The 25,481-nt window shown below is 32.7% G+C and overlaps 3 protein-coding genes across 4 annotated transcripts; 2 read left to right on the top strand and 1 right to left on the bottom strand.

Annotated features, from left to right (window-relative positions):
• Positions 1-805: 805 nt before the first annotated feature.
• On the top strand, positions 806-3,857 carry TRM82 (Transducin/WD40 repeat-like superfamily protein). Of its 2 annotated transcripts, none has more exons than XM_068616829.2 (10): positions 806-1,046; positions 1,110-1,277; positions 1,380-1,545; positions 1,639-1,695; positions 1,774-1,844; positions 2,353-2,431; positions 2,522-2,581; positions 2,789-2,892; positions 2,981-3,041; positions 3,240-3,857. In XM_068616829.2, the coding sequence occupies exons 1-10, from the start codon at positions 931-933 to the stop codon at positions 3,609-3,611; spliced, it is 1,254 nt and encodes a 417-aa protein (XP_068472930.1). In that variant the 5' UTR covers positions 806-930; the 3' UTR covers positions 3,612-3,857. The 2 variants fall into 2 exon arrangements, 1 of the variants encoding a protein (XP_068472930.1); XR_016521367.1 differs by having other exon boundaries at positions 842-1,046; positions 2,793-2,892.
• An 8,692-nt stretch (positions 3,858-12,549) lies between these two features.
• LOC137816038 (uncharacterized) lies at positions 12,550-13,056 on the bottom strand. Its single transcript, XM_068619140.1, has one exon. It carries the CDS (start codon positions 13,054-13,056, stop codon positions 12,550-12,552), a length of 507 nt encoding a protein of 168 aa, XP_068475241.1.
• Positions 13,057-20,186: 7,130 nt separating this feature from the next.
• LOC137814228 (protein MARD1) lies at positions 20,187-22,394 on the top strand. The gene is made up of 3 exons (XM_068616827.1): positions 20,187-20,838; positions 20,928-21,705; positions 21,936-22,394. The coding sequence occupies exons 2-3, from the start codon at positions 20,966-20,968 to the stop codon at positions 22,030-22,032; spliced, it is 837 nt and encodes a 278-aa protein (XP_068472928.1). The 5' UTR covers positions 20,187-20,838; positions 20,928-20,965; the 3' UTR covers positions 22,033-22,394.
• The last annotated feature ends 3,087 nt before the right edge of the window (positions 22,395-25,481 follow it).

Raw genomic sequence — 25,481 nt, 5'->3', positions numbered from 1 at the left:
AAATTATATACATGTCTTATTAAGATATAATTAGCAATGTTCTTAACAAAGAAAAAGGATTAAGGCAATATAACTAAGTAAAAGAAAATAACATCCCTTATTTTATGTGAAATGTAATAAAATATTTATTTCTACCTTTATTTCCTAGATCAACAAACTATTTAAGATTTATCTAGAATATATATATATATATATATATATATATATATATATATATATATTATGTATATATAACAATTGAAATGAGAATTTCTGTTACATGATATCATCAAGTTAATATATGCAAACAACAATAAAACTGGTTAATTTTCGGGTAAAAATATTAGAGAAATATGTAACTCACATTATCATCTAATCATAAATAACAATTTTATTGACCTTTATAATAAATATTTTAAAATAAATACTACTAATAATAATTCTGGATTGTCTAATCGGTGTAAAAATTGCGTTCACAGTTTGCCATTAAACTCAAAGTTGGGAATGAAGATTAATTTTTAAATATATTTTCAATTTCTTAAATTTGTAGTTAAGCCTTTTTTTTCAAATTTTAAAAATAATTTTAATTTTATAATTTAAATATATTTTAATTTTTCAGTTCGAACGCCTTCTACCAAATCATCATAAGAGTAAATGCTTTATAAAAAAAACACGAGATCTTTGACAGTAAGATTGTAAAGTCAAATAAACTAAGTGCAAACAAATTTGTTAATACATTGAACATAATAACTTTTTATTTTCAAATTATAAAACAAAACAAAAAATTAAATTTAAGGAAAAAAAGTTTATTTTAAATTTAAAAAATAGAAAACATATTTAAACGTGGAAGTTTTATTCTTCGTTGGTGGGTTATAGAGAGACTAGAAAGCCCAATATTTGGAACGGAGAAGGGCCAAACCCTAAGACTGAGGTTAGTTTCTCAGTGGCAGCATGGATTCGGAACCCAAGAAGGACATCGAAGTCGCTCCGGCACTCATCGCCGTTCACCCTTACCAATGCTCCGTCGCCGTCGCCGTCGGTCATCACCTTCGCGTCTTCGACCTCCTGTAAGCAAAACTTCATTTCTCTCATTTCACTTCAACTCACCTATTATACTGATAAACCCGCAGTGCCGGTTCCGCAGTTTCCTTAACGGACGACTCCGCCGCCGTTCCCTTCCACACCGATAACATCAGAGCCATTCGTTTTGGCGCCAAAGGAAAACTATTCGTATCCGCCGGTGACGATAAAACCGTCAAGGTCTGGTCAACAGAGTCATGGAGTTGCATCACCAGCGTGTAATTTCGACCTCTCTCTCTCTCTCTCTCTCTTTTTGCTGCTTCACGTGCACTCTCCAATTCAATAATTGATTTTCTTCCTTTTTGTGCTGATGAAATTAGGTCCTCCGAGAAGAGAGTGTCCGCAGTTGCAATTAGCGACGACGGAACCTACGTTTGCTTCGCCGACAAATTCGGCCTTGTTTGGGTTGTCGATCTCGATCCTCCGTTACGGGATAAGAAACCGTCACCTCTTCTTTCGCACTATTGCAGTATCATCACTAGCTTGGTCTGTCACGTCTCGTGTTTTTGCTTCGGTTTGCTTTTCGAAATAAGTTAGGTATTTTTCTTCTAATTGTTCCTACGCCATTGTCTTCTGCAGGAATTTTCGCCGGATGGTCGCTTTATTTTAAGTGCTGATCGTGATTTCAAAATTCGTGTAAGTTATAACATTTCAAAATGTCGTGTCCGCTATTGCTCTTTTTTTTTTTCTGTAATAATTATATCCATATCGCAGGTTACTTGTTTTCCAGAAAAGCCCTTAAACGGAGCTCACCAGATACAAAGTTTCTGTCTCGGTCATACGGAGTAAGAGTTGCTTCTATTATTCTTGAATTTGATAACGTTGAGTGACTGCCATTATCAAATTTTCATGATTGTGGATACTGGGTATGGTTGCGTAATTTATTCTATTATTTAGCAATACTAAGGGCATTTCAAATGCTTATATTTTTACTGTGCCTTTTAGAGTAAAAACTCAATTCCTATTTCATTCTTGTATTATAGAAAAATGAGTTGGGTAGAAGAACTTGTTATTAACAGAAAAAACAACAATGGAGGGAGAACGATTTAAATTTTAGCACAAGAGAAAAACATGGAAAGTTCTTTAGTTTTATGTGGTACAATTGAATTCATAAAAAGTATGTTAAAAACCTACAATGCATTCTAGCATTGGAGATGACCTAATTTATTGAGATCATCTTACAAAAGATATTTTCAAAATTATTTCTCTTACGCTTACTTTCCTCCTAGACAAATAAATGAAGCTGTCTTGTTTTTTTGGTTTTAGAATAAATGAATATGCATCTCTTTGCAGATTTGTTTCCTGCCTTGCCTTCGTTCAGGCTCTGGAATGCCCTCAAGGCCTTCTTCTCTCTGGCAGTGGTGATTCCACAGTTAGTAATTTATTCAATCCTTCAGGATTCAGGTACTGTCTATTTTCTTTTAGATGAAAGCAATATGAAACTGTGAATTACTTTTTTCAGGTTCGATTGTGGAATGTTGACTCTGGAGCACTTCTAGATACTTGTGAGGTTGCAATTAAGGTATTTCTTTTAATTATTGGTGGTTCAAAGTTGTATAATTTTTTTTTGTCTTCATTATGAAAGCATTTTCTAAAATTATTACTGGACTTTCCAATTCTTCACATAAATGAAATATATTTTATTGATTTTGATAAGATTGTGGATTTTACCACTTTTTGCTGTGGAACTTGGTTTTTACTTTCTTATTCTGCATCTCTGTTTCCAAAGGCAGGACTTGTAGAGTCTGATGGCAAAGCAGAGGAGCATGACCATGCTGTTACTGATTTATGCACTGTCCTTGATGGTTTGCTTGTTGCAGTGGCCATTCAGAGGCAAGTCTCCCACTATAGCATTCTGTCATGTTTCTCACTGAGAATTTTGTTTTGGTGTACTGACAAATTTTATTTGATAACTCTGTAGTTTGCAAGGAATAATATTGTTGAGTTGCAATGTTTCTGCAAAAACTCTTTCTGTTGCCAAGGTAATTGCTGCACATACTTGAATGACCATTATTAACTTGTGTCATTCTGGTCATATTTAGTTAGGGTTTGTTTCTATTTTTAACATGCGAAGTCAGATTAGTTCTCGTGTGTTATTATTGTTGAGAAAACAAAGCTAACTGCTGATATGAGAAATATGTTTCTAATGGTGGGCCTTTATAATGATGGGAACACTCCAGGTGGTTTTAATGGCTGGAGAGGCCTTTGTCCCTACGTGCTTGGGGAGCAGCCCCTCTACAGGGAAATTGTGGATGGTTACTGGTGTGTCTAATTTACCTGGTTGTAATTATCCTGCGTTGGCTCGTGTAAGAGTAATTTCTGGTATAGATGTTGAACAAGAACCAGTTGTTGTGGGAGATGATAACATACCTGGGGGAGAAAAGCTGCTAGAAACGTTGCAAGGAAATGCATCCGTTGATGACAATACTTTTTTAGCAGCAGCTGAAGCTGTCAAAACAGCAATGGATCACCTGTTGATAAAAAAACAATACCCTTCAGCGAATAGAGAATCTAGGAAGAAATGCAGAAATGATAGAAAACTCAAGGGTTAGCTTTTTTTTTCTCATTTTGTTTTTATTAATATATGAAGCAGTTTAGCACGATTTCCTTGATCACCACTTTCCAAAGATTATTCTAGACGATCCATTCTATTTATTCTGATAAACTGTGCATCTGAAATATTAAAACCAGATTGCCATAAATTTTGTTGTCAGTCATTTTAACATTGTTCTTAACATATTGTATGTGTTGTTCATCACTGTTCATTATCTATACCATGAGTCCATGAATTCTCAGCTCTTCTAAATAGTACGATAACATTTGGCAATTTAAGTCATGTGTAGAGAGCGTCTTTCGTTGAACTTAAATGTTGAGCTGATGCGCTGCTAGTTGTTGCGTGCAATATCATATTCACTACATCACTATGACCCTCAGCTAGTGGATGAGTTGAAAAAATAGGATACAAAATTTAAATATCATATTTAATGAGATTAATCTAAATTGATAGATTTAATTAAAATTTTCAAAATGTTAATAAATTCCTCATAATTTGGTTTTAATATAAATTGTCCTATATTATTAGAGAAAGCGAGTTAATAAAACAATCCAACAACGTTAATAAACACATTTTGATTTTTTTTTTAAATGTTTTGTTCTTTTATCAGTAGTTTGACAAATAATCACTAATGCATAAAGGGTTGAGTTGAAATTTGAATAACTTTGTGAAATTTTTTTAATTGTCTTTCTGAAGGATTCAATTGATGTTTAAAAAAATTTGTTATGTTCATGAAATGGTTAATGATTGCAAGATGTATAAGTATGTATAATAATGAATTAATCTTATATGTGATTCTCTCACAATGAATAACGACATTAATAATAAATGCAAATAAGAGACAGGTCTAGAAGATTGCATATCAAGAATTATTTTTTGGTTAATACCAACTTGTAAATTTTGAAAGTCCTAAGTTTTAATCATCAATTGACATGTTATAACAATTAATTGAAATGAAATTGGGTGATTGATTTTTATTTTACAATTCTAATCTTAAGTTATTTTGATATTGGAGATAGATTAGATTTCTGTGTATATATATTAGAGTTTATAATGAACTAACATTCTCAAGAGATGCCCAAGATTACTTAGAAACCCAATTTTGCGCCTAGTGTTTTGTCCTTATCAAAGTGTCTTCACCAAAACTTGTGTAGGACTTGTCATGATCACATTTTCATTCCCATTAATATTTTTATTTTCTTATTTTGGGGGAAAAAATGAGTTCATTCCTGCAGTCAATGAGTTTTGGGCTTTGTAAACAAGATTGTTCCATCAAAGACGTGTCTTGGGCCCATGTATCATATCAATGATATATCAACACGTCAGCACCAAGTGAGGTTAAAAAATTAAAAACTATCAAAATGATTGGATTGATGAGTTCAATGGCCATTGGTTCAACCAAGCAACTCCACCCATTTGATTCTCTAAGCTCACAATCATAGCAAGTTGGCGCTGTTATTACAATCATTATCAGCTAAATGAATAGTTTCACCAAAAGAAAAAAAAAAAAAAACAACTCTGGTTTTATACACAAGCAACATTATATAAAAAAAATCAAATGAGATCACCAACATATTTTATTAAGTTAGAAACTCCATATATAATATTCACAACAATGTCACTGCTTATAATTTGCAGGGATATTATTTATCATAAATTTGTTTTAAGTGATTAGAAGAAAAAAAGTTAGAATTATAAAATTTTTAAAACTTGAAGACTAAAATAAATAAAAAAATTAAAAAGAGACCAAAATTATAGTTCAGTTAAAAATAAATTAACAAAATGGTTTACTGATTGAGTCTCAGTCATTACCCACCACCAAAGGCCATATAGATAAAGTGCAACATGAATACTCTTGTATTATTAATTAGTTTGAGATATAAGGGTTTTGTTAATGGAGAACTACATAATTGAAAAATTGTTTGGTAGATGCTGACGTGGCTTTCTAATCTTTTCTAGATAGAGAAAGTGAGAAACAATGAAATATGGAAGCAGAGAAATGTCACGATGCGTGTAAGGACACGATTCCTCCTCATTTTAGGAAATGTAACTGCCGTATACATCTGTATAATGTATACGTACATACATGTATAAAGAGAAGAAAATATATTTTACTAACAGAACTATTCGTAAACATGCAACTATGAAATTGATTCATTCGTTAATTCACGTTAGCAAGTAATAGTATAAAATTATATTAGTTATGAAAGAGAAAAATACTATGACAACATTAATTAAATTTACACAAATAATGATGGATAGATTACACTACAATTATTCTATATATCTCTAAATTTAATTAGATATATATTTAGATAGTAATAATAAAAATACGTATTGTGTTGTTGCACATAACATCATCCTCATCTATAATGTGTCTAATGCTATATGGTTGTGACAACGTGGTCCTATGTTTTTTTCAACATTTATCTAGAAAATAGCCGCACACCAAAGATTGAAGTAATTATCGTAAATTATGGCAACAACTTCATCGTTATCCAATAGGGAAAAAAACTCAGTGACGTAAATTTAGTGATGAAAAGCATGCATATGTTTGTTTGCTAATGTTTTAACACTGAATTGAAGAATCGTATATGAATGTAATGCAAGTACGGGAAGTAAAGATACAGATATAGTTGATGGTGTGATAAGAAGGAAGATATTAGGAAGTAGATTTTTAAATTTAATTTAATTTTATAAAATTAGTTTATAAAGTTTATACTTTCTTATTATTTGTGTGATATTACATATATATTGGTGATCCAATAATATTATGATAGATAAATTTATAAGACTAATTTAAGTCTAAATCAATCCTATAAAATCGGCTCATGGGATGACGTTTGCACTTACTCATATACAATGAAATATTCTCATCTTTAGTCGATGTGAGATCTCCAACACACCCCTCACACCAAGAGTGACAGTTTGTGCGTGGGACAACATATTATGGGTGGTCCGATAACGGTTCGATAGCGGGTGGCGCGATAGGCCCAACAAACACTCGCTATGATAGACTTTAAATAACTCTCATATCATATTACAAAGTAGACTTTAACCCTAACTCAACTCCATAAAACTGACTAATGAAATGAGGTTTGCACTTATCCATATAAAATAAAATATTCTCAAAGTGTCTGGAACTCCCACAAATGTTTTAGGAGATTATTTTGAATAGGAGGATTTGTGGAGGCAATATGGCAGTTGTATTTCCAAGTGTTGACGTTGGTTTTAGGAGCCTCCTCCATATTTGGCTGCATTATAATTAACATCAACGTAGTGTGGTGACACTCTACCTAACTCCTTTAACTCATTCCTTCATCACTATGCCTCAACTCTTCTTGTCTTCTAGCAACCCAAACCTCATTATTCAACCCAATTTACTATTTTTCACCACCAATTTCTATCATTTACAACACTTTCACTTTATAATGTCATATCAAGTTTGGTATTCTACAATCATTCACATTAATATCAAACTTACTTTTATTTAATCCCTCTTACATTAATCTACTTATATTAATATTTTAAATATTTTATTGTTAATATATTTTTTCATACATATTTTTTAAGCAATTATGTTCGTGTATAACCAATTCTATTTCACCTACTTCAATAATTAATTCCAATATTGTTTAACTAATTTATAAAGGAAATTAACCATTTTCTTTCCTATTTAAATACTTGTAAAATTTCAAAATTTAGTTCTCTTCTATTTGATTAATTTACATTAAAAAGGTTTATCTCTTTTGTACTGAAAAAGGTTTTATGGAAACTTTAGTTTAAAAAATAAAACTTAATCATTCAAATGCTTAATTTTGATTATTTTAAATTTCTAAGTTAACCAGTGTTTGATGGAGCCAAGTTTTGAACGAGTCAAGTCAAATTGTATTAAAATCAAAATTTCTTTTATTAGTTTAATACATATTTTAATTGTTGGATTATTAATTTTATAGATGTCATGCAGACACGGACATTTTAACACTGTAAGATAATAATTTATTAGATTGCTGTACCTAATAAAAACATATTCTTATTTTGTGCGTATTAAATGAGAAAATAAATAAAATTTATCCTGTTTCATCTTCACATCCCTTACATCACACTGATTTAAGTAAAACCAGGTCTGAATCTTTTAAACGATATTTCTGCAAAGTGAATGAAAAACATAATTATAAAAACTCCGAAATGGGTCAATACTTAAAAAATGCTTCTAGTTAATAAAATAATTGTTAAATACATAACAAAAAAAACTCATTCCATAAACACTCCCTTATTATTAGCACTATTTCATATTTTTTGTTCTACCGGTAGAGACCGAATATGGACATCATTATAAGATAAATATATTAAAGTCAAAATATATTAACAGATTAAACCAACAAAAAATTAAAAAATTAAGTAATACACTTTTCATCATGATACAAAAGTTAATATCAGTTGTTCTTACAACAAGGACCAAGAACACTAGAATAAGGTTGATAAGATCAACTCCTTTACAAATCTTCCGAACTTGGGCTGGACTCTCTCGGCTTCTCCTCGAGTTGGGCTCTCGGCTTCTTCTCGGGTTGGGCTCTCGCGGCTTCTTCTCGAGTCGGGCTTTCGGCTTCTTCTCGGGTTGGGCTCTCGCGGCTTCTACTCGAGTTTGGCTCTCGGCTTCTTCTCGGGTTGGGCTCTCACGACTCCTACTCGAGTTTGGCTCTCGGCTTCTTCTCGGGTTGGGCTCTCGGCTTCTTCTCCTCACAGGTGGGTGTGTGTACCTGCAAGGCGCTCCGATGCCAAAGTCAGATATAGTTTTATGTTCATCAGATCAATTGAATCTTACTTACCTCTTGAGTTGAACCTCTATTTATAAGGCTCTCTTATTGGGCTTAAGAGTTACTTGGGTCTTTTCTTTTTGCACCTAACATTTTGAAAACACACACCTGTATATTTGGGCCATCTTATGGGCTTTGCTATAATCACTAATTTAATTTTGCTTATTTACTTTTTATATTTAACCTTTCGGTTGAGACTTTCGGTACAACCTTTCGGTCGAGACTTTTGGTACAACCTTTCGGTTGACCTTTCGGCCTAGACAGTACACTAGCCCCCCAGGCATGAGGATTTGAAAAAGACGTTATGCCTAATGAAAAGGACAAATTTTGTATTTAATACCTTTCGTATCAAAGTATTGCCTTGTTTCGTATACTTTTCTTGATTATGCCGATTGACATGATGAGTTATAATTGTGATATCGTAACGCTTCGTTTGGAAGAGTTTTTTGTTTTTATTGATTCAGAAAGATTGAACTGAATACTCTCAAAAGGTATAATGTCTTCTTCAAGCTCTGTTTCTATTTCTGATGAATTTACAGAATTTTTGGACATGAGTAACGAGGCTATCAGGAAAGTAATTGAGATGAATGAGGATATTCATTCAATTATTTCATTTGCCATCATTTCTGTTGTGAAGAATAAAGCTAGTAGTGATATGAGTTCAAGTGAAGAAGCTATAGATCTTGAAGCTGAATAAAGAGTTGGTTGAATCTAGTAAGAGTCTTGAATAACATAATTTTTTCTTTTGAAGATGTTTACCTTTCGGATTTCCTTTCGGTCAACCTTTCGGCCTATAACTTATTGAAAATTGATAATTGTTTGAAGCCGTTTACCTTTCGGATTTCCTTTCGGCCTATAACTTGTTGAAAATTGATAACAATTGTTTGAAGGTGTTTACCTTTCGGATTTCCTTTCGGCCAACTTTTCGGCCTATAACTTTCGGATTTTGTGCATACTAGTCCCAATGCTTCTTCTCGTGACATGTTCTCGTAGGCTACTATTCCTTCTCTTACAAATTCGGTGATTGAGCTTGCTAGTCGGACTTTACTAATTGGCAAAGCAATAAGACAAGAGACTAAGGATGTTGTTTCTTCATTTGAACTTGAAAAATTGAAAAAGGAAGCAACTGAATCAAATGAGAAGATCAGATCCTTAACTTCCCAAGTTGAAGAGTTGTCTAAGGCTAAGGATTGTTATGAAGCCGAGAAAGAGTCTGAAGGATGAGATTACTGAGTTAACGGCTCATAAGTTATCCCTTGACGAGGAGATTCAACGTTTGAAAGGAAACTTCGCTAATCTTTCTGCTGCGAAGAAAGTTGAAGCTGATAATAATCTTCGTTTAGAATCTGTGATAAACCAGTTGAATTCAAGGGTTACTCGAGCTGAGGGTTATTTTGTTCAGCAACACAAGTTGGGTTTTGAAAAACCTCTCCAGCAAGCCGAGTATTTTTACAAGATTCCATTGGATGCTGGAAATTTCGACATGGGCAAAGATTTTTATAATGACGAACTGATGCCCATCAGTGAAATTCCTTATGATGAAGATGAAGATGAAGATGGTGGTGCTGATGATGATAGGCATGCCGACGCCGAATAGCTTGTTTTAGTTTGTTGTTTTGTAAGAACTCCCAAGTAAAGTTCCAGGGTTCTTTAACATGTTTTGTCCCAGCCACTTGATGGTTATTTTGGATGTATAACATCAAGTTATATATAATATTCTATTTACTTTGCACGTATCCCAATTATTTGCTAGTGAATAATCTTTATTTATCACAAATGTGCATGAAAGATAAAGTGAAGATGTGATTGTTCACGTTCACCGCACCATATATCACCTAATACAACCAACGTGTCGGATCCTAGTTTTCGGTTTTAGTATTTTTCCAACCTAAAATAAATACATCTCACCTTTTCGGTTATGTGATCCGATTGATTAATTTTGTTTTTCGGTTACGAGCAAATGCTATCATAGACTTCTCAATCTTGTTCTTCCGGTTATGTGATTTGATTGATTAATTTTGTTTTTCGGTTACGAGCAAATGCTATCATAGAATTCTCAATCTTGTTCTTCCGGTTATGTGATTTGATTGATTAATTTTGTTTTTCGGTTACGAGCAAATGCTATCATAGACTTCTCGGTCTTAACTTCTCGGTGCCAACCTAACCTTTCGGTCATCTGACTTAAATGATTTAAATGTTATCTTTCGATCATAAGCTATTATTTACTTATTATTGACATGAAATCCTGAAGAAGTTATTTTGGATGTATAGCATCAAACCATATATAATATTTTACTTACTTAGCACGTAACTTAATCGCTTGCTAGTGAATAATCTTATTTAACATAAGTATGTAGAAAAGATAAAATTAGATGATCTAATATAACCAATTTATCCGGTTCCACCTTTTAGATTTTAGTATTCGATTTTAACTTATTTATTTTTCCAACCTAAGATAAATTCATCTTATCCTTTCGGTTTTCAAGTATAAAATTATTTAAATACATTGCAACCTGGACCTTTCGATTTTTGAGTTTGAACTGAAAATAATTGTTTATGAACTTCCTAATTAAAGTTCTCGATTTTTCTAGTTAGAGACCAATTTTGACTATTTTTATAGGTTTGAACTTTTGGACTTGATACTGATACGCCAATGTTTATTTAGACTTCTCGATTTTGTCTTAAGACCTCTCGGTTTTGCATTAGAACCTTTCGGTTTTTTCGATAAGACCTCTCGGTTTTTGTTTTGTGCCATGCAAAAAATGAGACATTTCGGTTTTGTATTATAACCTTTCGGTTTTTTATAAGACCTCTCGGTTTTTGTTTTCTGCCATGCAAAAAATGAGACCTCTCGGTTTTGTATTAGAACCTTTCGGTTTTTTATAAGACCTCTCGGTTTTGTATTGGAGCCTTTCGGTTTTTTGATAAGACCTCTCGGTTTTGTATTGGAACCTTTCGGTTTTTTGATAAGACCTCTCGGTTTTTGTATTCTGCCAACCTTTCGGACTATAACTTTTCGACTTCTTAAATAAGAACTCCGTTGATTGAGATTTGATTTGAATGAAACACACTCGAGAGAGGGATTTCACCTGGAGTGAAAGCATCTTGATCCGAGAGGCTTGAAGTACGAGATACACTCTCGGAAGGGATTTCACCTGGAGTGAAAACATCTTGATCCGAGAGGCTTGAAGTACGAGATACACTCTCGGGAGGGATTTCACCTGAAGTGAAAACATCCTAGACCGAGAGGTTTGAAGTACGAGATACACTCTCGGGAGGGATTTCACTTTAAGTGAAAGCATCAAGGACCGAGAGGTTTGAAGAACGAGATACACTCTCGGGAGGGATTTCACCTGAAGTGAAAGTATCCAGGATCGAGAGGTTTGAAGAACGAGATACACTCTCGGGAGGGATTTCACCTGGAGTGAAAACATCTTGATCCGAGAAGCTTGAAGAACGAGATACACTCTCGGGAGGGATTTCACTTGAAGTAAAAGCATCCAGGACCGAGAGGTTTGAAGAACGAGATACACTCGGGAGGGATTTCACCTGGAGTGAAAACATCCTGGACCGAGAGGTTTGAAGTACGAGATACACTCTCGGGAGGGATTTCACTTGAAGTGAAAGCATCCAGGACCGAGAGGTTTGAAGTATGCGAAACATTAATGAATTTAACAGTTTGACTCTTCATATGAATAACTTCTTCATTAAGTGTTTCAATCTTGAATACGACTTTCTTTATACATGAAAAATCATCCTTGACCGAAAGGTTTTACATACAACGATGAGTGTTTAACTGCCTTGGACTTTGTCTGCTCCTTATCCCTCCATCTCTAACAAAGCGTTTCAACTGCCCAACTTGAATCAATTCTTCAATTCTATCTTTCAAAGCTACACATTCTTCTGTATGACGACCATGATTCTTGTGGTATTGGCAATGTTTACTCTGATATGCTCTTTTTGAAGTTCTTTCCTTCTTTGGTGGTGGGATTATCTTTACTGTCATTGCTTATTGTAAGATTCTTGCTCAATTACTACTCAACGGTGTATATTGTTGAAACTTTCGGCTACGAAATTATTCTCTTCCTTTTCTAAACGAATGTCCTCCTTCCTTTTCACTTATCTTCTTATCATTTCCATCCGCCCTCGAAATTCTCTCAACTCTTCCATTTGCATAAACTTTGATGCACGTTGTCTTAACTCATCAAGATTGGTTGCCAGTTTTTTGCAAAGACTGTCGGCAAATGGTCCCGGTTTCAGTGCTGTAATCATATGATGCATTGTGATTTTCGGGCTGAGATTGCGGATACTTAGTGCTACCTTTCCAAAGCGCTCCATAAATGCTCTTAGGGATTCTCCCTTTTCTTGCCTTATATTCACTAAGGCAATTGATGTCAGATGATGTGGTCGGCTTGTAGCAAAATGAGCTCCAAACTTTTTTACTAAAGTGTTGAAACAATCAATGGATAACGGTGGCAACCGAGTAAACCAACTCAGAGTCCCTCCCTTCAAAGTTGTTGGGAATACTCGGCACAAAATGGCATCATTCCACGTATACAAACTTATCTGCGTTGTGTATACTGCAATGTGTTCATCAGGATCTGTACCTCTATCATATTTCTCCATGGTAAAATTCTTCCAATTTTGGGCAGTGGGGTTTCTATAATGGCTTCGGAAAATGGATGTCTCCTAACAGATATTCCGACAAAGATAACAGAAGTCTCTAGTATTCTCTTCCTTGTAGTTTCAAATCTTTCCTCATTATGTACCCTTTGGTGGATATGTGTTCTTGGTTGAACAGTTTCAAATGATGTGTTTAAAATCGTCTCTTCATTCAACTTCCTTTTCATATACGCATTCTCCGCCCTTAACATACTTAACTCCTCTTCATTGCTTTTCTTTAGTGTTTCGAACTCTTTTTGTAACTGCATGAGCATAGCCATTGACATGGAATTTTGATTATCTCTCTACTCCCCAGATTGCTCTCCACCTTGTTCTTCTCTTTGATTCATCTTGTGTTCAACCTTTTTCAGTTACCTCTCGGCCCCACGGTGGGCGCCAAAATGTTCTTACAACAAGGACCAAGAACACTAGAATAAGGTTGATAAGATCAACTCCTTTACAAATCTTCCGAACTTGGGCTGGACTCTCTCGGCTTCTCCTCGAGTTGGGCTCTCGGCTTCTTCTCGGGTTGGGCTCTCGCGGCTTCTTCTCGAGTCGGGCTTTCGGCTTCTTCTCGGGTTGGGCTCTCGCGGCTTCTACTCGAGTTTGGCTCTCGGCTTCTTCTCGGGTTGGGCTCTCGCGACTCCTACTCGAGTTTGGCTCTCGGCTTCTTCTCGGGTTGGGCTCTCGGCTTCTTCTCCTCACAGGTGGGTGTGTGTACCTGCAAGGCGCTCCGATGCCAAAGTCAGATATAGTTTTATGTTCATCAGATCAATTGAATCTTACTTACCTCTTGAGTTGAACCTCTATTTATAAGGCTCTCTTATTGGGCTTAAGAGTTACTTGGGTCTTTTCTTTTTGCACCTAACATTTTGAAAACACACACCTGTATATTTGGGCCCATCTTATGGGCTTTGCTATAATCACTAATTTAATTTTACTTATTTACTTTTTATATTTAACCTTTCGGTTGAGACTTTTGGTACAACCTTTCGGTCGAGACTTTTGGTACAACCTTTCGGTTGACCTTTCGGCCTAGACAGTACATCAGTCAAATAATATAATGGTAGGTTTTACTATCATGTTAACTTTGTTTTTTTATGTGCCTATTGGATCTTGTATAAGGGTTGAGATATTCTTGAAGTGTTTCTCTTAATTTATTTTTATTATTTGCTGATAAAAAAAATAATAGAATGGTACATCATATCTTATAAATAGACACAACAATCAAAATAAAGTTATATTACAATATTTATTATATCAACATACTGAACATTTACTTCAACGTTGACAAATAATTTTACAAATGCACTATCACCTAAGATCGAAGTCCAAACACTCAGAGAGGAATCTGAAAAAGGAAATAAGATTACGAAGAGATAACTTGTTCAACTAATAGAAAGACACCAAAACCCTCATACAATAACATTTATAATTGTTTTTTGGAAATGTACTATATTAGTAATGCCCATTTTGTTCTCTTTGGGTTTTATCCTCACGAATTTCTCCTTCTTTTTCTACTTTTTTTCATGGGAGATTGTATTATTGGTGCTTCTTTTGATGGTGTTTAAGCTTGTTAATTAGGACGAGAAAATAACTCTTAAGTTTAAGAATGAAATTGAATCAATAATCACTGCCCCTGTTAATAATTTAACTCTACTCAATATAGAAAGAATATTGATACCATAATTACATGTCCCTTTTCGTCTATATATGTATTGTATATTAATCTCGGTAGCTTGAATTTTACTTTAATATGTTTATATTACAATTTTGGCATGTATATACATTTCTGGAAATGAGTCTTTTATTCTTATATTTCACTGTACCAACAAACAGCACTATTAGAGGTATTGCTATCTCTCTCACCACCTTCTGTAGATAAGATTTTTTGGAGTGGAAATTTTTTATTTCTTCCTTCATTGAAAATGTAATGAAAGGGGTCTCCTCCAAATTATTTAGTTACAAACTTTGGTTTCCATAATTTTGGAATTGTATGCATTATGTGACCAAACATCCCATGTTATCCAATAATTCAAAATACAGGCCATATCTTTCGGTTTGCAATTTCCACACTCCTCTTTCGCCACCTTCTTTTTGTCCTCGTGGAGTCTTCAGAAAACAGGGAAATGCAAAATGTTGTTGGCCAATACTTTATACAGTTTATGGGAAAATAGAATCAAATACTTCCTTTAAAATTTTACAATCATTATACAATTTTTAAGCATTGAATTTTTTTTACATAAGATTCGAATATCTTTCTGAAAATGTAAAAATAATAAATGTTAAATGTTCTTCGATCTTAATCAAACAATATCGCTACATGTTTAAAGACTAAGAGTAACAATGTTGGATGGGTGGGGTGAGATTTGGATGTAAGATAAACTCATTATTTTGATTCGCTAATCCATTTAAGTTTGTCTCAGATAACTTGTACCCATTTAAGTTTGTCTCACATAACTTGTACCCATTTAAGTTTGTCTCACATAACTTGTAATTCACACGAGGAAGGTATGAGACAAGACAGACAAGTTCGCTAACCCGCATAATAATAAAAAAATGTGTTTCTTTCTGCATCCCATGAAGTTTAAAAATCGAATTCTATAAGGTAAAATAGTTGTTCCAGAGAAAGGTTATTCTCAATTTTTTTTCTCTTTTGAATTTTCATTTTCAAAATTCACTTTTATATTATGAAAATTAAATTTTAAAATTAATGAGCTGCCGGAAAAAATTTGATGGAATGCTGGAAGAAAGATCTTAATAAACAATACAAAATTATTTTTTCCAACTTTTACATAACAATGTAGAACAAACCAATATGACCAAACAAATCAACCTTACCACCCTTATTAAAAATTATTATTATTTATTAATGATTCACTACAAGAAATAATAATATTAGTTTCCGCAAAAAACCCACACAAAAAGCAAAAGGGAGATACTAAATGATATTAAATGATACTTAGAGTGAGTTTAATGTCCCATTAAGTTGACACTAATCCAAAGGTTACTAATGAATTAGTGGGGACTATGAGGACACAACTATTTTTTTTATGATTTTAGTGTCCGGTTAAAACCTCTTTGTCCACATTATAATTAATATTTGTTTTTGTATCTCAATTATGTATGATTTGGAGACACTATTAATGTTCCTTACTTGACCCTCACTTTTTTTGACAGCTAATTACAACTTTTCTTGTAATGATTTATCTTTGTGTTTTAGCAAGTAAAATTGAGTTTTTTTAATTGGTGTACTTTTTTACATGTATTACTGAAATAGATGGATTTTTTTAAAATTATATAGGTAAACACGAATTAATTGTAAAAACATTATGTATGCATTTCATAACTTTGATTAATAACAGATTAATGTTAATAATTTATTTTAAATAAAGTTGTGTCGGTTGAAATCAGATTATTCTAAAAACTTATTATGAAATTAAATCATTCATTTCATTATGAGTACTTTATATGTTCTTGCTAGGGAGATGAGATCTAAAGAACTATTGATGAGTTTCGTCTTCCTCCTTTCTATCGGACAGTTATGCTTCAGCTTTCTTTTCCAAGCTTCTCGCTACTCCTCTGGTCTCAGCTACTTGATCATTTGGTCTTCTAGAGAATACCGAATGGGGGTACCTGCAGAAGGCACTAGGACGCTCAAGTCAGCAAATGGGGTTGACAGTAATAAATGATGTACCTACTTCTTGGAATGTGTTTTATTTATATTATTTTAATGGGCCTACCTTGTTAGACCGAATTAATGAGGTGGATCGTGGTTAGAGGTGTATTACCTAATTCTTAATGATGATTTAGCTTCACTGACCTTGCTTAAGCGTAATTGAACCGAAAGTATCGGTCGACCCACCTGGACGTGGGTCATTCGGTCGACCCACCTAGACGTGGGTCATTCGGTCAACCCGGTTGTGGGAGTCGAAACATGATATTGATCGTTCGGTCCATACCAGTACACTTTAAGTAATTGGTCTTTCATATTTTATAATAAATTTTACGTTTCAAAATAATATTTTTTATATAAATAATTAATATTAACATAATATTTTTTATATAAAATTGTATGTATTAATTTTAAAATAAATAATAAAATAATCCAAGAAGAAATCTTGTTAGCATGATCAGATTTTATTTTAAAAAAAACTTAATCAATATTAATAAAATTTGTAGTAGAGTGATAAAATTTCTATTTCCACAATTTTAGTGTGAACCTGATATGATTTTATTTTCGTAAAACTAAAATCAGGTGATGCATTCACGACTTTTTTTCCACCAACACAATTTGTTCATATAGATGATTTTTTAAATATCTGCCTACTTTTTTAATAAACGTAAAATATTGCACCAATTAAAAAAAATGAAAAAGTGACTTAGAAAGTCTGGTAAACATAAATGAATTTGATTATGTGAATAAGATTTAAAAATTTAGAATATGAAAACTTGGAAGTGAATGTGAAGTGAAGTTGGTAAGTGATACTGAGCTCTTTTCGGATGAATGGATTGTGTGGTGGTCAACTTCATAAATCTTCTCTTCCAAACACAATCACGTGGACTGCTCCTCAGGTTCATAAATTTAGATTCCTTGCAACACAATATTAACACTTTTTTTTAATTATTTCACCAATTGTTTCCAAATTGAAAAAAAAAAAATTGCAAAAAATAATTATTGTTTTTAGGCCGAAAATATAATTTTGTCTTATTTAAAGTAGAAGATACACGGCCCAGTAAGGAGAAAGTGGGCCCTGGATAAGGTCGAAAAGGACACGGCTCTTTGGTGGGCCCACTTGAGGCAACGGATAATAGAAGTACGTTACGTGGAACAGGTAGGTTTCGTTAGTGGGTCCCATCCCACGAGGATAAGCAAAATGCATTATGCAGTCTACGTCTCTATATGCCTTGTGTATCGTTTTAATTTATTTAATATAAATGAAAAATATTATAACTTAAATTATTAACTCAATCAACTGGCTTCACCTTTACGCACCAAAACTTATATTTTCCTTACTAACCATCTATTAACTATGCACTCAATTATGGCAATGTTCATTTATTGTTTTCTAAGAATATGTTATATATAAAAAAAGGTTGGTTGACCTAAGTTTTCAGTTTAGTTTACGTGTGGTGTTGTATTTTTTTTTATCATACTTTTGGTTTATTACTCATATACTAAGGACTATTACTCGATGTTCTAATTATATTTTATGATTATTTGTTTATTTACGAAAAAAGAAGATTTGTTGGATATTTTAAGTTGTAGAGAGAGAGAGAGAGGATAGATCTATGAAGTGATGAAAGTTAATTCTAAAATAAAATGATTGAGTTAGCTGTTGTGTCTGTTTCCTTGTTATGAGGTACTGTGCGAAAGAGAGTGTGGACAAAATACCTTCCATCACCAACAAAAGATTGAAATGTTCAAAAAGGACAAAAATAAACCTGTTTATTCACACTGTTGGATGGTTGGAGATGAATCGCATTAAAAACAAAATTAAAAGGTGAAACTAAAAACCATATATTATAAGACTTCTTACTTACAATACAAAATACAATATAAAATTTAAAATCCTAAATTTTAGATAAAATTCTAAATTATAAGTAACAAAATACAAATAATTTTTAACTAAATAATATTATATTTTTACAATTTTTCTTTAAATAATTAATTCTTAATATAGTATAAGAGTTATTTTTTAATTTATCGTAACAAGAGTTTGTTGGATTTATCTACTATTCTCGAACTACTCATAATATATTATTTCAAGAATAAAAAATTCTAATAAGAGAAATATATTGAAGTTCCACATTAATTAAAGATAAAAAAAAGAGTATATATTTCATAATATATAATATATAAAGTTTATTTTATAATCATGTAAGAAATAATTAGATTTAGAATTCACCTTAATAACCGCTATTTATATAAAGTTACTAAAATTTAAAACCTTTTGTTGTCACATATTAGTTTAACCACAATTTCTTAGAATACATAATTACTTTTTGTTGAGCAAATGCTTAAGCATTCTGCAATCAAAATACTTTAAGACTCTTATATTGAATTAAAAATTGCAAATGAAATTGAAATTGAAATGTGATATAAGATACACATTCAAACAACAAAAAAATAAATTGACAACACTTTAAGAAGATGACGTAATAGTCTAAGAATATTTTTTTTTAAATCCCATATTTAAATTGTAACATTTAGTGCGTTTTAAAAAAAATCATAAACCATTTAATAATATAATGAATATTTTATCCAACTTATTAATTTAAGAAACATGGAAGATATGGAGTCAATACAAAATTTGTTTGATTCACAATAAATAGTAAAAAGCAGTGATAGATAAACAGATAGATAAAAATATAGAGATATAGGAAATAGCTAGTATAATAGATACATTAATTTTAATTTAATTTTACTTTTTTTTATCAATTTTTTTTCTTCTGTTTTCCATAGTCTAACATAATGTTAAATAATGACTAAAGAGGAAGAGAAAAAAATGTAATATAAATGTTGATAGAATAGTCAGTATGCAGAAAATTCTATAATTGATTTTTTTTTTAATTAAATTTTTATTTTGATAGAGATTATTTTTTACGTTAAACTATTTAATTACTTCTCTTTGCATGTATCTGACGATTAAATAGATCAGGTTGTTTTATACACTTTCTTTCCTTAATAAAACAATAATATATAGTAATATAGTTTTTGTAGAAAATATTTCAATTTAATTTCTAAAGCGCAATTAATTTCAAATTCATCCTCATAATTTAATTACTGTTGTTAAAACACAATGATTTCAAGACATTCATATTTTTTAATGTAAAATATATAATAATAACAATATTAAACACGTTAGTCAAACATAAAAATAAAAATATTCTCCTTTTGATTCTGAAATCTAATATATATTAATTTCTGCATTTGGTTATATTATAAGTTCAAAGACTGACATTTAAATAACACTAAATGATGAAGATAAAATTAAAAAAATTATCTGGTTATAAAAAATAAATTTAAAGCAGTTTTTATTCAGTCAAATTAAAAATAAATGAGATAATACTACATATGAAGACAACGATGTATTTCAACATATATAGTAATAACGTTTGATTTTCATGCACACGACTCCTTTGCTTCTCCTTCGTTTATCTGTGAACTGGCATGTGAATCCAAACACGACTCTCTCTTTCTCTCTCTCTGTTCTCTCTCTGTTCTCTCTTTTTCTTCTCTTCTTTATTGCTCCAAATCCAAAGCTCTTTATTTAAACTCCCAGACTTTGCAGCTTCAAACAGAAAAAGGAAAAATAGAAAAATGAAAAGAGGTAGGAATCAGTGATGGGGAGGAAGAGGCAGGAAGTGCATGTGCTTGGTAACCAAAACCAAACAAAGCTCAGGACTTCATTTTTGGGATGATGCTTTTTCTCATAGACAGCATCAAATCCAAAACTGTTTGTTTTTTGTGATCTGTTTCTGAACGCCACAGATCAAATGGCAGAGCTGCTGCTAATCACATGCCTTTCCCTACTTTTTCTCATTCAATATCAAAATTGACAAAAAAGATAACCGAGGAGGCAATTCTGTTTTCAGTTTTTTGCGTTGTTTTTTGTGAGTTTGTGTAACAAGTTACAAGTACAGAAACATTCCCAGTACGCTGGTGATTTTTTGAAATAGCAACCTGCATCCGTGTGAGTGGTTTGTTATTGCTAGTGCCATCACTCTCTATAACCATTTTAGGTGAGTTTAATTTCTCGTAAGTATTTCACCATCTTTGTAACATTTTCTTGTTGGTAATTTATTCTAATTTTGAGTTGATCTTGGTTTAGGAGTTAATTTTCCTTGCGGGATCATTTTCGTTCCACTTATGCTGCTGAGGAACAGATCAAGAGCGGTGAGCAAGCCAGGTTTGATGGCTGATCATAGCTCTCAGCAATCCCCCACTCAAAACTATGCTAAAACTATACCCTCTCTATTTGGGTCACCCAAATTTAGAGATTTCACCAACAAGTGTCTCTCCTCAGGAACCGAGGCCTTAAGGAGCCCAACTTCAATTCTTGATGCCAGAGCATTATCCCCTTCTGCCTTTGGGAATCCATTCTTAACTCTTCCATACAAAATCTCCCCACCAAGCAGAACTTCCTGGGACAAGCCTGATTCAAAGGGCCTTCGTCTTGCTCTTGTTGATGCTCTCAAAGATGATGACAACCCAATTCATGACAATTCTGAGCCCAACAAAGGAAACGTTCTGCTTAGAGTGAAAATCCCATTTGAGTCTCAGACATGTGCTGATGATTTTGGAACCAAAACCAAGGATTCAAAAAACTCATCAGGGTCAGAAATTTCTGCAAAGGATGATTGTGTTTCGCCAAGTGTGAGGGCTCTGTCTTGGAGTGAGATGGAGCTTTCTGAGGAATATACATGCGTGATATCCCATGGACCTAACCCAAAAACCACACACATATTCAATAATTGCATTGTGGTGGAGACCTATTATTCTCTCCCCCAAAACCAAAACTCTCATTCTGCTACCTCCGCAAATTTCCTCAGCTTCTGTCACACTTGCAAGAAACATCTTGACCAGACCAAGGACATCTTTATTTATAGGTACACACACTTTTCCCATCCCAACCTTTGCAATTTGCATTACTAATTCTTTTGATATTAGCCTTCTTCTGTGACTCCTCAACCACAAGATAACAAAACTTCAAAGCCTTTCGACAATATCTCGACATGGATAATACTCTATAATCTTTTTATTTATTTATTTATTGATCTTATTTAGTTTAATCCAGCTGAACAAAGTTTAAGGTGATGAAATGGTTTATTTTATGCAGAGGAGAGAAAGCTTTCTGTAGCAGGAAGTGCCGCCACCAAGAAATGGTGCTGGATGGAATAGAAAATTCAGAGTTTGAAAGCAACGGTTTTTCTTGACTTCACTAGCATGCTTTGCATGCACGGTGGCTCCAAAGTCCTGCATTTTGAGGAGGATAATAACCGGAAAAACGCACAAAGTCAAATCAAAATTTTCCATTCATCATGATTTTATTACAAGACTAGGAATAGTTGTAGTAAGTAGTTACTAGTTAGTATTTCATTGTAATCAGTAATGTCCTTTTTCCCTTTTCTACCACCTTTTTTGAAGAAGTCTTTTGCGTTGTTATTTTCTTTTTTTGCGTCCTCTCCCCTGCAAATAGAGATAAGAGGGGATGTTGTAGAGTTCATTCCAAGTGATGACTAATTTGATTGCTTCTTCTGGTTTTGGGGTGAAGCAGACGATGATGTGTGATTGAAAACAGTGCCTTTCTTTTTCTCCTTCCTTTGAGTTTATGATAATGATGGTGCTACCTATTGTTTTAGAAGGGGACCGGTTAATTATTTCTCACAAAGATTCCTCTCTCTCTCTTCATGTACTCTATTATTATCATCCTTAGCCATTGCCCTTCTCACCCTACCTTGAGTTGATAAACAATTCAGCAAACCATTATAATAATACTCTTCAAAACTGACAATGACACAAAAATATACATCTGTTAAAAGTCCTTTTCCTTACCCATTACTTCATTATCCAATTATTTTAATATTAGGTTACCCTTGGAAACTTTGATACGTATAACATCCAGAATCCTCAATTTTCAAACTTTGGAGTTAAAAGCCGTTTGTGATGAATTAATTAAACACCCCAAATTCTTATTCCACATCCTAAGATATTTGTCCTAATCCATAATAGTAATGCCAACAGATTACAGTGAGAGAACAAAAAAGGCATGAAATAACCAGAGTGATCATTAAAGGAAGGAGCAGAAGTAAATGGAGTTGAAAAGCCAAAAGATTTATGGAACAAAAAGAAAAAGGCCAAAAGAGATGAGGTAAAGGTGTTCTAATGTCCTATACTATGATAACCTTTAATGCGCCTTGCTGCCTCTTTCTCTTTTCCCCATTCTGCCTTTCAATAACTAATTGAATCATTGCCTTTACACAGTTCTAGTAACAGTTTGGGAGCATATGTGGATGACTGGATCAAAGATACCATGTTACCATTTTCAAGATAAATCACTTCATACCTTACTGTTTTCAACATTTATGGAATACAAATGAAGTATCCCCCCTCTTGAACTGAAATTACTTTTTAAGAACATAAATATACATTAACTTTTAACTTAGTTCAAAATCTCAAAGTCTTTATTTATTTAAACTTCGTTATCAAACTAAAATACTCCAAGGTTTCTTCTAAAAATGTCTTAAATATTGTTAATTAATCATCTCTTTTTCACTTAAGTCTTCTCACCTCATTAATTTTGTGCTACTCATACAAGTTTATTTCATTAGTTAAGGATATTTTAAGATAAACAATTAATGCAAGAGGAAAATAGAAAACAATCCTATAAAATGGAAAGAAGAACTTTTGGAAAAAAAAATCTTATGTACAAGAACAAAGGGAGTATTTTCTATTCCATGCCTAAACGAGTAAAACACAACTTTGAAGGCGTTGGTAATGATATATAGGATGCATACCATGTTTTTAATTTGGTTGTAGTTACAATTTATCATAATCTTTTGGGTTTTTTTTATATGTTGACAATCCTGCATCACCATATTACAATTAGAAAGATAAATAACTTGCTGAAATGTGAACCTCACGTGAAGAGATTGAGCAATTTTAAAACTGCATTGTAGCACATCACAATTGTAAACTAACATCTTTGATTGGGCAGTTGTCAAAGTATCATTTTTCAATTGTAAATAAGAAAAGGTCACGGTTAAAAAATCACAATGTAGTCACAAGCATGGAGCATTGTTCTTAGATTGGTGGTTTTGCTTCATTGAAGTCTTAGTTTTTTTTAATAATTTTGGTGTAATTTCATTTCAAAATCACTAGAATGGATAAAAATTTAAAATTTTATAACAATGAATAAGTCGTATCTTATGTGCATGAATTCGTAGAAGGGACGTCATATTAGTTAAACATGATTTCAATTTGAACCTCAAATGAAGAACAAAATCGTGTTATCGTTCCACAAATTTGGTACAAGAATGTCAATGAAAGAAATCATTCTCATTAATGATAACTTTAATTCGTATATAATCATTTTGTATTTGAAAAATTTGTGATATGTAAGAAGTCTTTTGTGATATTTCCATATACAAGAAGTCGTGTGGGTAGGACACGAGTTTATTGCATAACATAAAAAACAGGTGAAGTTGTGTATGAGGTGACGACTTTAGTTGGTTTTATGTTGCACTCAAGTCATGCACTACATACATGACTTCTCTTTGACATGATTTTTTTTTATAGTTTTGTGTGTTTGGTACATTAGGCGAGGACAACAAATTACGAGCATGAGGAAGGGGGCACAGGTGACAAGGAAATCAAAGGTGAGTGAAGGGAGGGTTTGGGAGAACTGGCGAATGACTAGTTTCAAGAAAATCAAGAGCACCATGTCGTTGTTTAGCATCTAGAAAACGCTTTCCTCCTACATTCAAGCTTGATTTTTAGTCACCACAACTCAATTTGCCTATTTAGATTGAGATTTCTACAATTTATACAATTAAAAATAGCACTAGATATTGCATCAGTTCATATTTTTTCCTTTTTCTATTTCTTCACTTTTAAATTCTTTTGAAATATATATAACACTATTTTGCATATGTGGGAAGACCAAGTGCTTCCAAACCTTCCCTTAACCCCTCTCTAATTCCCCAACCACCCGCTCCTCCCTCCTCAAGCTCACCATTTGTTACCTCAGTCTAGTGTATCAAATATATAAAACTAAAAAAAATAATCCAAAGGAGAGATCGTGTAGGCAATGCACAACTTCAATGTAACATAAAAACAACTGAAGTCATTACCCTTTTGCACAACTTCAGTTGTTTGTATGTTGCATTGAAGTCGTGCAGTTCTTGTGTATGAAACATCACAAAAGACAGGTTTTACATTTTCATGACTTTGTAAAATACAAGATGATTATATGCTAATTAAAGTCATGACTGGTGAAAATGACTTCTTTCATTAACATTCTTCTACCGAAGTCGTTAAATGATAATACGACTTATGTTCTTCATTTGAGGTTTAAACTAAAATTGTGTTTAATCAATACGACTTTCCTTTTACAAAGTCGAGCAAAGAAGTCACGACTTACCTCTTGCTATAAAATTTTAAATTTTACCATTTTAGTAATTTCAAAACAAAATTACACTTAAAAAGCTTAAAGTTTTATCAACAAAAACAATCAAGACCACCCATATCATTTTTTCCTTTTCCATCTTTTAACACTTGTGTTATTTTGAAATCACCAAGAAAAATCAATCCTAATCTCATACCTTTTTTGCATTGGATTTTCTTAAATTATTTTTATTTATTTCTATGCTTTTTAATTAATTGT

This window comes from Phaseolus vulgaris, chromosome 1 (assembly GCF_051622355.1).
Source record: "Phaseolus vulgaris cultivar YP4 chromosome 1, ASM5162235v1, whole genome shotgun sequence".
NCBI classification, from domain to species: Eukaryota; Viridiplantae; Streptophyta; class Magnoliopsida; order Fabales; family Fabaceae; genus Phaseolus; species Phaseolus vulgaris.
This window is presented reverse-complemented; position numbering and strand designations above follow the sequence as displayed.